At 53.3% G+C, this 12,101-nt stretch overlaps 1 protein-coding gene across 1 annotated transcript; it reads left to right on the top strand.

The window, feature by feature from the left end:
* The first annotated feature begins 5,543 nt into the window (after window positions 1-5,543).
* FZD5 (frizzled class receptor 5) lies at window positions 5,544-9,152 on the top strand. Its single transcript, XM_072341823.1, has one exon. The coding sequence runs from the start codon at window positions 5,614-5,616 to the stop codon at window positions 7,342-7,344; it is 1,731 nt and encodes a 576-aa protein (XP_072197924.1). The 5' UTR covers window positions 5,544-5,613; the 3' UTR covers window positions 7,345-9,152.
* The last annotated feature ends 2,949 nt before the right edge of the window (window positions 9,153-12,101 follow it).

Raw genomic sequence — 12,101 nt, 5'->3', positions numbered from 1 at the left:
AGGTGTCTCATCTTTGTAGATGTGCTACTCTTTTTGTCAGCTTGCTGCTTACAGAAAATCAGTTTGCATCAGTTCAGTAAAAAAGAAAAAAGCCTGTAAGAGTACCATAGAACTTGGTCATCAGAGACTTTTGGAAAGCCTTTGCCAGCACTTGTGGAAAGATTGAATATATTTAGAGCACATTTCTGTATCACCAGGACATATCCCTAGCAAGGTAGCATCACCATGTGTTTGACGGTAATGCACATCACAGTGCAGTATAGGATTTAGAGAACAGATGCCATGTTCTTTATCCCTTCAAATCTCTTGATGTGCTCCAGTTCTGTAACAATAGTCCCTGGTAAAGCTATTGCTTTTTAAGACCGGGATCTGTGGATTTCTTGCATTTCTTAATTCTTTGTATCAAACTAATATGCAGGTCAAATACCTTTTGACCTCTACGTTACATCATCCTATGAATAACTTGCAAAAGGAAGTAATCAAAATGTGTATAGTTCCAACCAGTGCTAACTGCCTTCTCAATCAGTTTCTTGTATCTTTTCACTTGTGTCCAGTAAATGTTGATTGTGCAGGGAATTAAATCTGTATCACATCATAATTTGGTTAATTCACTGGGAGTGACATGACTCACTGTTCCTTAGCTCCAGATATTTCTCCACCCTGTGTCAAGCACTTCAAGGATGTCAGAAGCACATACTGGGAATCCAAAGTGCCTGGTCTTAGCAAGAATGCCTCAAGGTCAGAGGGAGGACGTGGTTCCCTGGCACCCTTCTAGGGTACTATAGATCACTGGGTCAGCATGGCACATCATGGAGGTGCTCAGTCTCCAGAGTACAGGTATGTAGCAGTTTCTGTAAGTAAAGACCCCTTACGGTTGCCTCAGGAAGGTCCAGAATGGGTGCACCTGGAAAATGGTGATCGCAGTACTTAGAGAGGCTAATGAGGAAGAGCAGAGATGTTTTCTGATTATATGGTACTTTGTATTCTCAGGAAAGGCCAGGCTGAATTCCTTCTTAACAGCAACATTTTCTGCCCACTGATAAACTTTTAAGGCCAGGAAAGACCACTGGTATCTGCTTTGTTCATACAGATAGCAGCTTCTCTGTAAAGGGCTGGTTCAACACAGAAAGTTTACTGGCCCCATTTCTGTTCTTTCTCTACAAGGTACTGGGGCTGGATGCAGCTGACCGTGCTGTGCTGCCTTCTGGCTGAAGCCTGCATGCTTCCCAGCAAGCTCTCGGTGCGCCTGCATTTCTGTGTCCCTGCTCTAGGACAGAAGAGGGGACTTTGAAAGCTTTTCCATGTCGGGACAGGAAACTTCTTTGCTTTTCCTGATGCTGCAGGATTTTTCAGAAGTACGATCAGCTTGCCCTGTGTGGCACAAACTGGTACGTTTTGCATGGTTTTTTAATGCAGTAATGGCTGGTTTCAGTCAGCTTCAGTGGAGGCTGCTTGAGCATTTGTTCTGCAGGATTCTCACCCTGACTTGCATCCTAGCCCTAATGTGTTTGCCACCTTTTCAGCCTCACCTTGCTGCTGTAGCCTGTCCATCTCTATTGGATTAGGACCTTTGTCCCCAGAATAAAGTACTGCAACTGTGACGGATTTTATTTGAATTTGGATGTAGAGCAAACAAATAGAAAATAGGTTTCCAAAGGTTATGGCCTGAGGCAGGGCGCAGGAAGTATTATGTCAAAGCTGAACTGCTCCAAGCGGTCTCACCCCATAGGCATCTCACAGAAAAGGAGAGGGCAGAAAAAGGAGAGGCCTGTTTAAAGATGACATAGATCAAAACAGGACTAATCTGAAGATAAAGCAAGCAATAATTGGAGTATATTATTGTTATTAAACAAAGGCATTTAGTGGCTCCCACATATTAGCTGGGGTTTTGTTTTGTTTTACTCCTGTAGCAGTCAGAAGCTGACTCCAGAGTGGAAGCAGGCAGTGAAGCCTTGCTACCAGGAGCCTGGCCAGGGAGCAGCCCCTCAGCCCTGTGGTAGTGCCCTGAGGCGGCACCTGCAGTTCTGCACACCAGCTGCAGGGATGTGCTGATCGTTCCACTTCAAGTGCAGGTAGAGGGTTAGCTGTGCCACGGTGCAAACCACGGCTTCACGGCTGTTCTGATCACTGTTGTTGGACATTCAGCTGGAGACTGGGCAGAGCTCTGGTAGTTTGTAGGAAATGCACAGTTTTCCACTGGGAAACAGCCTGAGCTGCTTAGACTGCCAGAGGGGCCAGCGCTGGCCCCTTGGTCGAGAAAAAATCTCAGATTTCATGCTTCAGGGTTGTTCATTTGGCAGCTTTCCTGAGCACTGGATTCGTTTATAGCTGTAAGTATACAAATGGATGTGCAGTACAATTGCCTGGCTTGGAAATCCCAGCAGAGCAAAGTATTTAGCTCTGAAAAATGTTAGGAGTAACTCCTTTGCAATATGTAGAGCAGTGAACGTTTCAGAAACAGTCTGTATTTAAACAGTCATTACTGCCTTCTGGGTAAATAACACATGTTTTTGAAATGGTCTCTATACACAATAGGCGCTAACACAATAAATCCTAATTGCTCTGAAGGACCCATTAGGCTCTATCAGGTCAAGAAACGGTGGAGGTTTTTTGAAAGTCACTCACCATGTTGTTACATAAGCCACAATTTGAAAGTCTATAAATAAGTATTTGCCCAATGAAGAGTGAGGGCCTTGCCAGGGCCATACTAATTTATCATGTCAACTTCACTATGGGGACTGTTTTCTTTTCAAAGGCCAGTGTCAAAAAAGAGGGGGAGGGGGTGGAGTACTGCGCAGTGTGTTTCAAAACCCACATATCTGAGAAGATTCAGGCTGCAATGTGCCCACTGGGAAAAGCAAGCATAACGTCCCCTGCCTCCTTAACTTGGTGCTGTGTTAATCCTGGTGAGATCTGGAGAGCTGTGAGGCTGCAGGGTGCCTGGGGCTTTTCTTCCTACTACTGCCCCCTGGGGCCACGGCCCTGAGCCTCTGACTGATGTGGGCTGCAAGCTCCTCAGTACAGTTGCACCCCCAGTCCCTGTGGGGACCAATAGAGGCCAGTTGTGTACATTGTACATGCCATGATATGCACAGATAAGTTGTAATGGAATTATCAAGGTAAAGAATTAACGAATCTAGTGAGATGAGCGTTAAGTGCAGCCACTCCTCCTGATTTTGCTTTAGCTTTCCATGTCTGAAATGTTGGTTGCATTTTGCAAGGTGTAGCCCCTCAGGTCAGCTGTTGGTGCCACCTGTGTCACTGTTAGAAACCACATTTCGTGTTAATTCACTCAGAATGTGTGTAGCTCCGTGGAGCTTTTTGAACGTGACCGCGAGTTGGCATGGTTTTGTTTCCCACACTATTTTGAGATGTGTAATTGTCCAGGTATCTGTAAAAACAAACAGCAGTGATGGAAGTTTGGGTTTTGCAGGGAATTTCAGGCATGGTGAAAGCGTTGAAGTGATTTAAATCCAAATTCCTGTCCCCAGCCCACAGCTTGTAAATCATTTTGCTCATGAGAAAATGATTGCCCACTGCTGCTGCACTTTGAGGGACGGTGCCAGAGTCCTGCCATGCTGGCAGCAGCTCACAGTCTGCCTGCCCGCTGCCCCTGCTGCCCCTGTTGCCCCTCTACCTGCTGGTCCCCAGCATGCAGGGACCTTGAGTCTTATTTCACACCCCCACAGGCTCTGGCAGCCAGGGGAGGTCAGTGTGGGTTCTGAGGCTTGAAGCACCAGCAGCCCACAGCCTTGTGGCTCAAGTGGGAGTGCAGAAACACCACTTGCTAAGCCACTGGTACAGGGTCACTGCGTATGTGAGCACCACCCTGGGTGGGATATCTCCAGCTGTCTGTGAGCACTGGGAGTTCTTTGCAGATGTCTGCTGGGCTCCCCAACAAAGGTAGGAGCAGTGATTGGTCTTTACAAAGTGAACTCCCTTAGTCTTGTCCTCAATTCACTTAGAAGTGACCATGTCCTCCACAAATGCAGTTTGCCCAGGTAAAAAGTGAAGGCTGACACTGCAGGGAGAACCAAGTGCAGAAACAATTAACTGCCTTCTGACTTTCTGCTCCTACAGGAACCACTGCACCCCCTTGCTGGAAGTGCACCTATGAAGAAAGGTACATGCGAGCGGCCATGCCCCTGCCCCTCTCCTTAGGGCTGCAGCCCAGTTCCCAGGCACAGCTGTCGGCATGGGAGAGCCTTGAGGAACACCTCTGCACAGGGACTGAAGGTAACACAATTTCCTAATAATGCGTAGAATTCATTAAGGATGGCAGAAGGGTCTCGGGTGTGAGGAACACTTTTTTGTTTGTCTCCAAGATTCAGCGTTTGAGGCAGGTGTGGGCTGTTGCTAACGGTGCTGTGTATGCATACAGTGATGTGCTTGTGCAGTGCAGTAGGGATAGTAGCAGCTTACGGACTGTGCTTGCTTTTACACATTTAATCCTGCTCTGGTTGCTCTGCTGCATATTCATAACAACAAAAAGGAAACAGAAGCGCAGATGTCTACCTGGCTCTTAATTGGGTTTCAAGCGTCCCCAGTGTAGCAAACGCAGTGTTATTTACAGCCAGGCCCTAAGAATTAGGTGCATCTGGAGCAGTGGCAGAACCCATGCCAGGCTGCGGGCTGATGGATGTGTGGAGTGAGGTGCTGCCCTGCTCTGCCCTTCCTGTACCCCCCCCCCCCCCCACCTACCTGTCCCCGCTGTGTGTCAGACCAAACTGATACTGCCGGAGGGAATGCTTATAGAAACAAAATACACAGGGAAAAAAGGAGAATTTCTGGTCTTGTGCAGCCGCATCAGCGTTTTCTAATTGTACAGTGATGATAATAAAAAGGCTGCCCTCTGCTCTCAGCTGTAATTGGGGTAATCAGCTGAGGACCATAATGAAACCGTCTGCGATTTGCCTTCTGCTGGGCTGCGACTTCACAGAAACGCAGTCGGGCAGAATTAAAAGTTATGGCTCCTGCTGCAGGGTTGTGCAGCCGTGCGCCAGCGCCCTGTGGCTGTACTTCACTGCCACGCAGCCCGGCTGCAGGCAGCGCTGGGACCGAGCGCTGCGGGGACTGGAGCGCTTTTGGCCTTTTTTAAGAAGTTGTTTGGCAGAGGGTTTGGGGCGCCGAGCTGAGCTGCACCCCGGTTCCTGCCACCTCGCCTGCTGCCGAGGTGTTGGGCTGCCCCGGAGGTGGGGCTGAAGGAAGGCAGGGGGGCCGAGCACAGCGGGGATCGTTGTGCCCCGAAGAAGTCGGTTCGGACGGGCAGGAGCGCAGCGCGGTGCCCGCGGGCTTCGGGAACGGCGGGGCCGGCTCCGCGAACAGCGCCGCGTGCTCGTGGGGCGCTACCCGCCGGGATGGGGTGGGGGGGAAGATGCCGTGCCGGGGGCGGGGCGGGGCCGGCACCGGGGGCGGGGCCGTAGGCGGTCCGGGGGCGGGGAGCGGCACGGCGCGGAGCCGGATCGCCCGCCCGGCCCAGAGCGCAGGTGGCGGCGGCGGCGGCGGCACGGCGGGTCCCGGCGGGGTTCGTTCCCGGCCCCGCTCCCGGCACGGCGGCGACAGGGAGGGGACGGGCGCCCGGGGCATGCGGCGGCGGTAGGACGCGTGGCGGCGATGGGCGGCCGGGGGCTGCCGGTCCCGCTTCTGCTGGGGCTGCCGCTGCTGCTGGGGCTGCCGGCGGCGGGGCGCGCCGCCTCCAAGGCGCCGGTGTGCCAGGAGATCACGGTGCCGATGTGCAAGGGCATCGGCTACAACCTCACCTACATGCCTAACCAGTTCAACCACGACACGCAGGACGAGGCCGGGCTGGAGGTGCACCAGTTCTGGCCGCTGGTGGAGATCCAGTGCTCCCCGGACCTGCGCTTCTTCCTCTGCAGCATGTACACCCCCATCTGCCTGCCCGACTACACCAAGCCGCTGCCCCCCTGCCGCTCCGTCTGCGAGCGGGCCAAGGCGGGTTGCTCGCCTATCATGCAGCAGTATGGCTTCGCCTGGCCGGAGAGGATGAGCTGCGACAGCCTGCCGGTGCTGGGGGACGCCGAGGAGCTCTGCATGGGCTACAACCGCACGGAGGCCACCACCCTGCCGCCCTTCTTCGGGAAGCCCACGCGCCCGGCCAAGGACGCGGCCAAAAGCCAGCCACCGAGTGGTAGGCAGCACCCCCCGGGCACCGACTGCGGCCGGACCTGCAAGTGCAAGGCACCGCTGGTGCCCATCTCCAAGGAATCCCACCCGCTGTACAACCGCATCCGGACTGGGCGGGTGCCCAACTGCGCCATGCCCTGCTACCAGCCCTACTTCACCCAGGATGAGAAGACCTTCGCCACCTTCTGGATTGGCCTCTGGTCCATCCTTTGTTTCCTCTCCACCTCCACCACTGTGGCTACCTTCCTCATTGACATGGAACGTTTCAAGTACCCTGAGCGCCCCATCATCTTCCTTTCTGCATGCTACCTCTTTGTCTCCGTGGGCTACATTGTGCGGCTGGTAGCGGGACATGCCAGTGTGGCTTGTGACCCTGAGCACCACCACATCCACTATGAGACCACGGGCCCCGCGCTCTGCACTGTGGTTTTTCTGCTTCTCTACTTCTTTGGCATGGCCAGCTCCATCTGGTGGGTCATCTTGTCCCTCACCTGGTTCCTGGCAGCTGGCATGAAGTGGGGCAATGAGGCTATCGCGAGCTATGCACAGTACTTCCACCTGGCTGCCTGGCTCATCCCCAGTGCCAAGTCCATCACCGTGCTAGCGCTCAGCTCTGTGGATGGGGACCCGGTGGCTGGGGTTTGCTACGTGGGCAACCAGAGCCTGGAGAATCTGCGTGGGTTTGTGCTGGCGCCGCTGGTCGTGTATCTCTTCACTGGCAGTCTCTTCCTGCTGGCTGGCTTCGTCTCGCTGTTCCGCATCCGCAGTGTGATCAAGCAGGGCGGCACCAAGACTGACAAGCTGGAAAAGCTGATGATCCGCATCGGTATCTTCACCGTACTCTACACTGTGCCTGCCACCATCGTCATTGCCTGCTACATCTATGAGCAGCACAACCGGGAGGCGTGGGAGCAGGCTCAGAACTGCTCCTGCCCAGGGGACTCCCACCGCCCCAAGCCTGACTACGCCGTGTTCATGCTCAAGTACTTCATGTGCCTCGTGGTGGGCATCACCTCTGGCGTCTGGATCTGGTCTGGCAAAACTCTCGAGTCCTGGCGGCGCTTCACAGCCCGCTGCTGCCGGCCAAAGAAGCCGGCAGGTGCTGCTGCATATGGTGAGGCCAGCCCAGCACTAGTGGGCAGGACGGTGCTGCCCAGCATGGCCTCCTACCACAAGCAGGTCCCGCTGTCCCATGTGTGACCAGAGGGAGCTGCAGTGATCCCGGCATGGAAGGAGGAGAGGGTTGCAAAGACCCAGTGCTGCAGCGCAGGGAGCGGTGGCAGAGCCACCCCGTGACCCCAGCCCCATGGCAGAGCGGAGCGGCCCAGGTCCGAGTGAAGCCCCAGTCAGGGCAGGAGAGGTGCCACCAGCAACGTGGGGACAGAGGGTCAGTGCTGACAGCCCAGCACCACCATGAGCGGGGACACACCATGAGGTGAAGCGTGGGCTGGACAGGTGGCAGCAGCCCCACAGGCTCTGGACAGGTCGTGCTGGTACCGGGACGAGGGGGAGAGCTGCATCAGGCATAGCTGGTGTCAGCCCTATCCCCAGTGATCCTCAGCACCAGAACTGAGCTGCTTGCTGGAGCTGGAGAGCATGAGAGGAGTCAGATAGCAGGTTGGGGGCATCCCGTGTGTCACCAGGCAGAGAGCTGGTGGCCCTGGCACAGGCTGAGAGGCAGGGGGTGAACTGCACGGGTGCTGGCAGCACAGGAGGATGGGGCTCAACAAAGTCCTGCTGCCAGCCCACACAAAGCCTGGCATTCTGACAAGAAGCCTGGGGCCCAGGAGCCCTGTGCCCCCAGTGGGCACATGCCAGCTCCCTGGCAGGGCTGATACTTAGCGCTGCTGGCTCTGGCACTTTGGCAAGGGGCAATGCACCACACCTCTGTGTCAGGAGAGTTTGTAGCATCTCCCCAGTGCTGTGCAGGCTGCATGGGGCGAGGCAGGGGTTGTGGCGTAGCCTGATATGCACTGTGTGTATTTATCTGCAGCAGGAGGTGTGTGCGTGGGGTCTGTGAGGCAGACGGTAGCTGCGTGTGTTGGAAAGCAGCAAAGTAGCAGGGTCAGCCACCAGCCGGCTCCAGCCCTCTGCTTTTTTGGAAGCAGCACCTCTGTCAGACGGCGCCAGGCTCGGGACTGAGCAGGTGGTTCAGGAATGGTCAGCAAAGCGCTCACACTTTCTCCCGCACCGCAGCCTCTTCCCAGGGTTGGGCAGCAGCAGGGCTCTGACAGAGGCAGCGTGAGGCATTTCACTCCGGGGACATCTGGGCTGGTAGGACATGGAGGCTGTGTCAGCCCTCTCGAGTGGGGTGAGGGAACAGCAGCAGGGATGGGCTGCTGAGAGGCAGCTGCAGCCAGATCCTGCCTGCTTGTGAAAGAACTCGGGGCTTTAGTCTGGTTTCTCTGCATTAAGTGGGGATCACGTATGTAACTTTACAGGGGTGATTACATGAGTCCATTTGTCCCTCTCCAAGCATAGCACCAAGACCCAGCTGCATTGCTCTTGTGGGACTGCCAGGGCTCCGGGTTGTTCTCGATGCATTCAGACCACTTCAGTCAAGGAGGTTTCCAACCCTTTTAGAACCAAAGCCTGGGAAGCAGGGGACCCTCGGGTGGCACACCTGCTGATTCAGGTGGGGCCAGGACATGGCATGTGTGCAGTGTGGTACAGGGCCAGAGTGCTCCATGGGACCCTCTCACAGCTGCAGGGCACTGTTGCGACAGAGGTTGGCTCGCTTTGGCGTGTTGCAGTACTTCACCTTGGGCAGCATTGCACCATGTTCTGTTACAAACTGTAAATAGCTGTATATAGCTGTTTTGTATGTACAGGAGCTGGGCTGAACTTTGATACGGGTTTGGGGCAGGTGTGTGCTCAGCGTGGGGCAGGTCAGGCACGTCGTTGTGGGCACATGTGTGTTGTAATCCTGGGCATTAAATAGCTCCAACCTGATCCAACCCACGCCTTTTTGGACTTGTCTCTTTCTATAGTGCCTTCTGTAGATACAGCTAAACACACCATGCAATACAATGAACAAAACCATGGCAAATGTGATGTTTATTCTGTTGGTTTTTTTTGTTGGTTTTGTTTGTTTGTTTGTTCGTTTGTTTTTTAAGTGTAACTGACTGTAGAGCTTCTTTTAAAAGACAAAGAAATCCAGGTTTGGCTTCAGACTTGCCTATTGAAAAGCTTCCAGGAGGCCACTCTGTTCTGACCTAAGGGCAGGTTGGTGCCAGCAGCCTGGGGCTGACCCCGGCCTCAGCACTGCGCTGCAGGCAGGGCAAGGTGTGGAGCCGGGTGCCCCCGTGCTTTGGGTAACTGACATGTTGTTTTGGTGTCACTGGTTAGTGATGCTCTTCAACTTTGTATGACTGTATTATATGCTGTGAAAAGCTGAAGAAATTTTATTCAGAGAGAAGTATAGAGATTAGTTATTTATGAGGAAAAAGGTGTGTGTGTTGTTTTCTTTGCTCGTATGCTTATGCTAACCTAATAGTCACCACAAATGCTTACTGTGGGGAAAGGGGAGGAGTGTGCAGGAGGGCTGTGCTGTCCTCTTATCAGCAGGCATCAGTGGGGACTTGGGAGGCAACTGCAGCAGCCCTGTGCAGACGTGCTGCTGAGAGCACCAAGCCCTGCACATCTCTGCCCTCAGTGCGAGGCTGTGTGCACTGGCCCATGGCAGCAGCCCACCCAGCAGAGGAGTTTGGTCTGCAGGGTGTTGGCAGCAGGTACTGCTGGCACCACCCCTGGCTTTGCTGACAGCACTTCCAGGCAGGCCAAGGTTGCACCTTCCTGGTGGAAGATGGTTAACGATCAACTTTTATTGGTGTCTTTGCAGTTTGTACAGTATCGGTTCCTCACTCTGCCTTGAGATTGAGTGCTAAAGAGCTGCCCTTTGGTACTTAGCAGGTGGCAGCTCTTGGCCAAGGAGGATGTTGTGTGCTGATTTAAGTGTCCTTGTTGCCATATGCTGTACACTCCTGTGCTGGGAAGAGTGCGAAGGGAGGACAGCAAGGGGTTAAGCTGGCTATGCTGTGACTAATGGTGCAGGACTCTGCTATCTAGTTAGGTGTGTAGGCACACACAGGTCCCACTAGATAGGATCTCTTACCTGAAAGCAGCATTCCAGTGCCCCATGATAAAACTGATGGAGCCAGCAATGCACTGACTCACTTGAGCCCTCTGTGGTTAGGTACAGACAGAAGGCAGACAGCAGCCGAGCCTGCCCTGTGCAGGGCAGGTGCTGTGGGGCTGTGTTGGCATACTGCACCTCAGCACGAGGACTTACCCAGGTGCTGAAGGCACTTTGCCTGTCTCCATCTGTAATGCCCACTTGGCAGCAGGGCTACTGCCAAGGTTTCCAGAGAAGCCTCTCCATTCTCAGTGCCTCAGTAAACAGATGGCTGCTATCCGCTGCTGCCTCGAGATTGATTTTGAGCAAGAGGAGGGCCATTGCTGTAGTCATTTGTTGGTGAACCACCCGCAGGACTCTGCTCCTGCACAGCTACACACAGCCCACCCTGCTGGTGTGGTGTCACACACCTGTGCTCTGTGTCCCGGTCGGCCCATTCAGGCTGCCCTCAAGGCAGGTGCAGGCTCTCTTGGCGTTGACTAGAGCAGTGCAGGAATTCAGCATCACTTGGTGTAGGGAAAAGCAACATCTGACAAAACGAGGATCTCCTAGCCCTGTAGATGGGGTTTTATATCATAGGGGCAGAGGCAAAGTGATGTTTTTTGTTTCTGGAAATGCCTAAGGCAGCAAGCTAGCCCATGTTCAGCCATGTGCTTTACCCAGCTATTAAACTGCATGTTTGTATGTGAGCGTGTTAGCGGAACAGTGCACTATATTCACTGCTACAGCATGACAGCAGTTATTTTGCCTCTTTCTCGGGAGCACTGGGAACAGTCAGGCATAAGCCCTGCTGCACTATGGGAATTAGCAGCTCAGGCCATAGGCAGCAGCCCGCCTTGTTCTGGGCTCTGACCCATCAGCCAACAGCACCCACACAGCTGCAACCCCCCCACAAACTCTGACCTCAATTGCTCTTGTGGCCTCTTCTGCTTGCCCAGGTTAGTCGTGATGCATATATTCTTATCCAGAAGCAATGTTCTTGACATTTATTCAGTCTCTGAAGTGCCTGTCCTCTTAAGTGCCAAACCCATGCTGAAGTAGCTCTCACAAAGTTCCCTTAGAAACAAAATGCACATACTCCCCATACACAAACTGAAAGGCCTTCTGACTCCCAAGGGCATCACGTAGCCCAGAAACACATTGGTGAGCCGCTGCCCGTACAGACCTCTAGCACATGCTGCTCTCGTTACTCTTGATGGGTCACGGTATAGCTATTGTCTAGGCAAACTGTTCACTACCAGTTAAGCAGTACCACCCTGGGACTGAATGCAACCAAAGGTCACCTCATCATAGATGGACTCTCCGCAAACAAGCGTCCTCAAAGCAGGCTGTTGTTCCTGGATGCTCCTCCAAGGACACAGAGGTAGGTACACTCACCTTAATGCTAGTGTTCTAGCTACGATTCTATTGGTTTTCATTTTGCCTTTATACAAAGAATACTGCCAACAAATAAAGCATGGCTCAGCTCCCAGCAGGCCCCACCCCCCAAATGTAACTCCTTCTGAAATAGTATCTATCTTCATTTCTTCCACTGCACCCTTTTAAAAGTTTTATTTCCCGGTGGTCACCTAAGAAATGCTTGTAGGTATGCTTTCCAGGATCTCTTTCAGATGGCCCAGTATGTTAAAAGGGAATTGCTATGTTCCCCTCTCTTAAGAAATCATCTTGTAGTAGACTCTAATTTGGCATCTGATGGACAGATCAAAATTCTATTGACAAAGTGCTCTGGGCTGAGCTACAGAAAAACTAAAACCAGTTCAAGTTTAGGCAAAATTAAGTTGGGAGCAGCAGGTCCTGGAGAAGAGTACAGCTGTCTGAGTTG

This window comes from Excalfactoria chinensis, chromosome 7 (assembly GCF_039878825.1).
Source record: "Excalfactoria chinensis isolate bCotChi1 chromosome 7, bCotChi1.hap2, whole genome shotgun sequence".
NCBI lineage: Eukaryota > Metazoa > Chordata > Aves > Galliformes > Phasianidae > Excalfactoria > Excalfactoria chinensis.
This window is presented reverse-complemented; position numbering and strand designations above follow the sequence as displayed.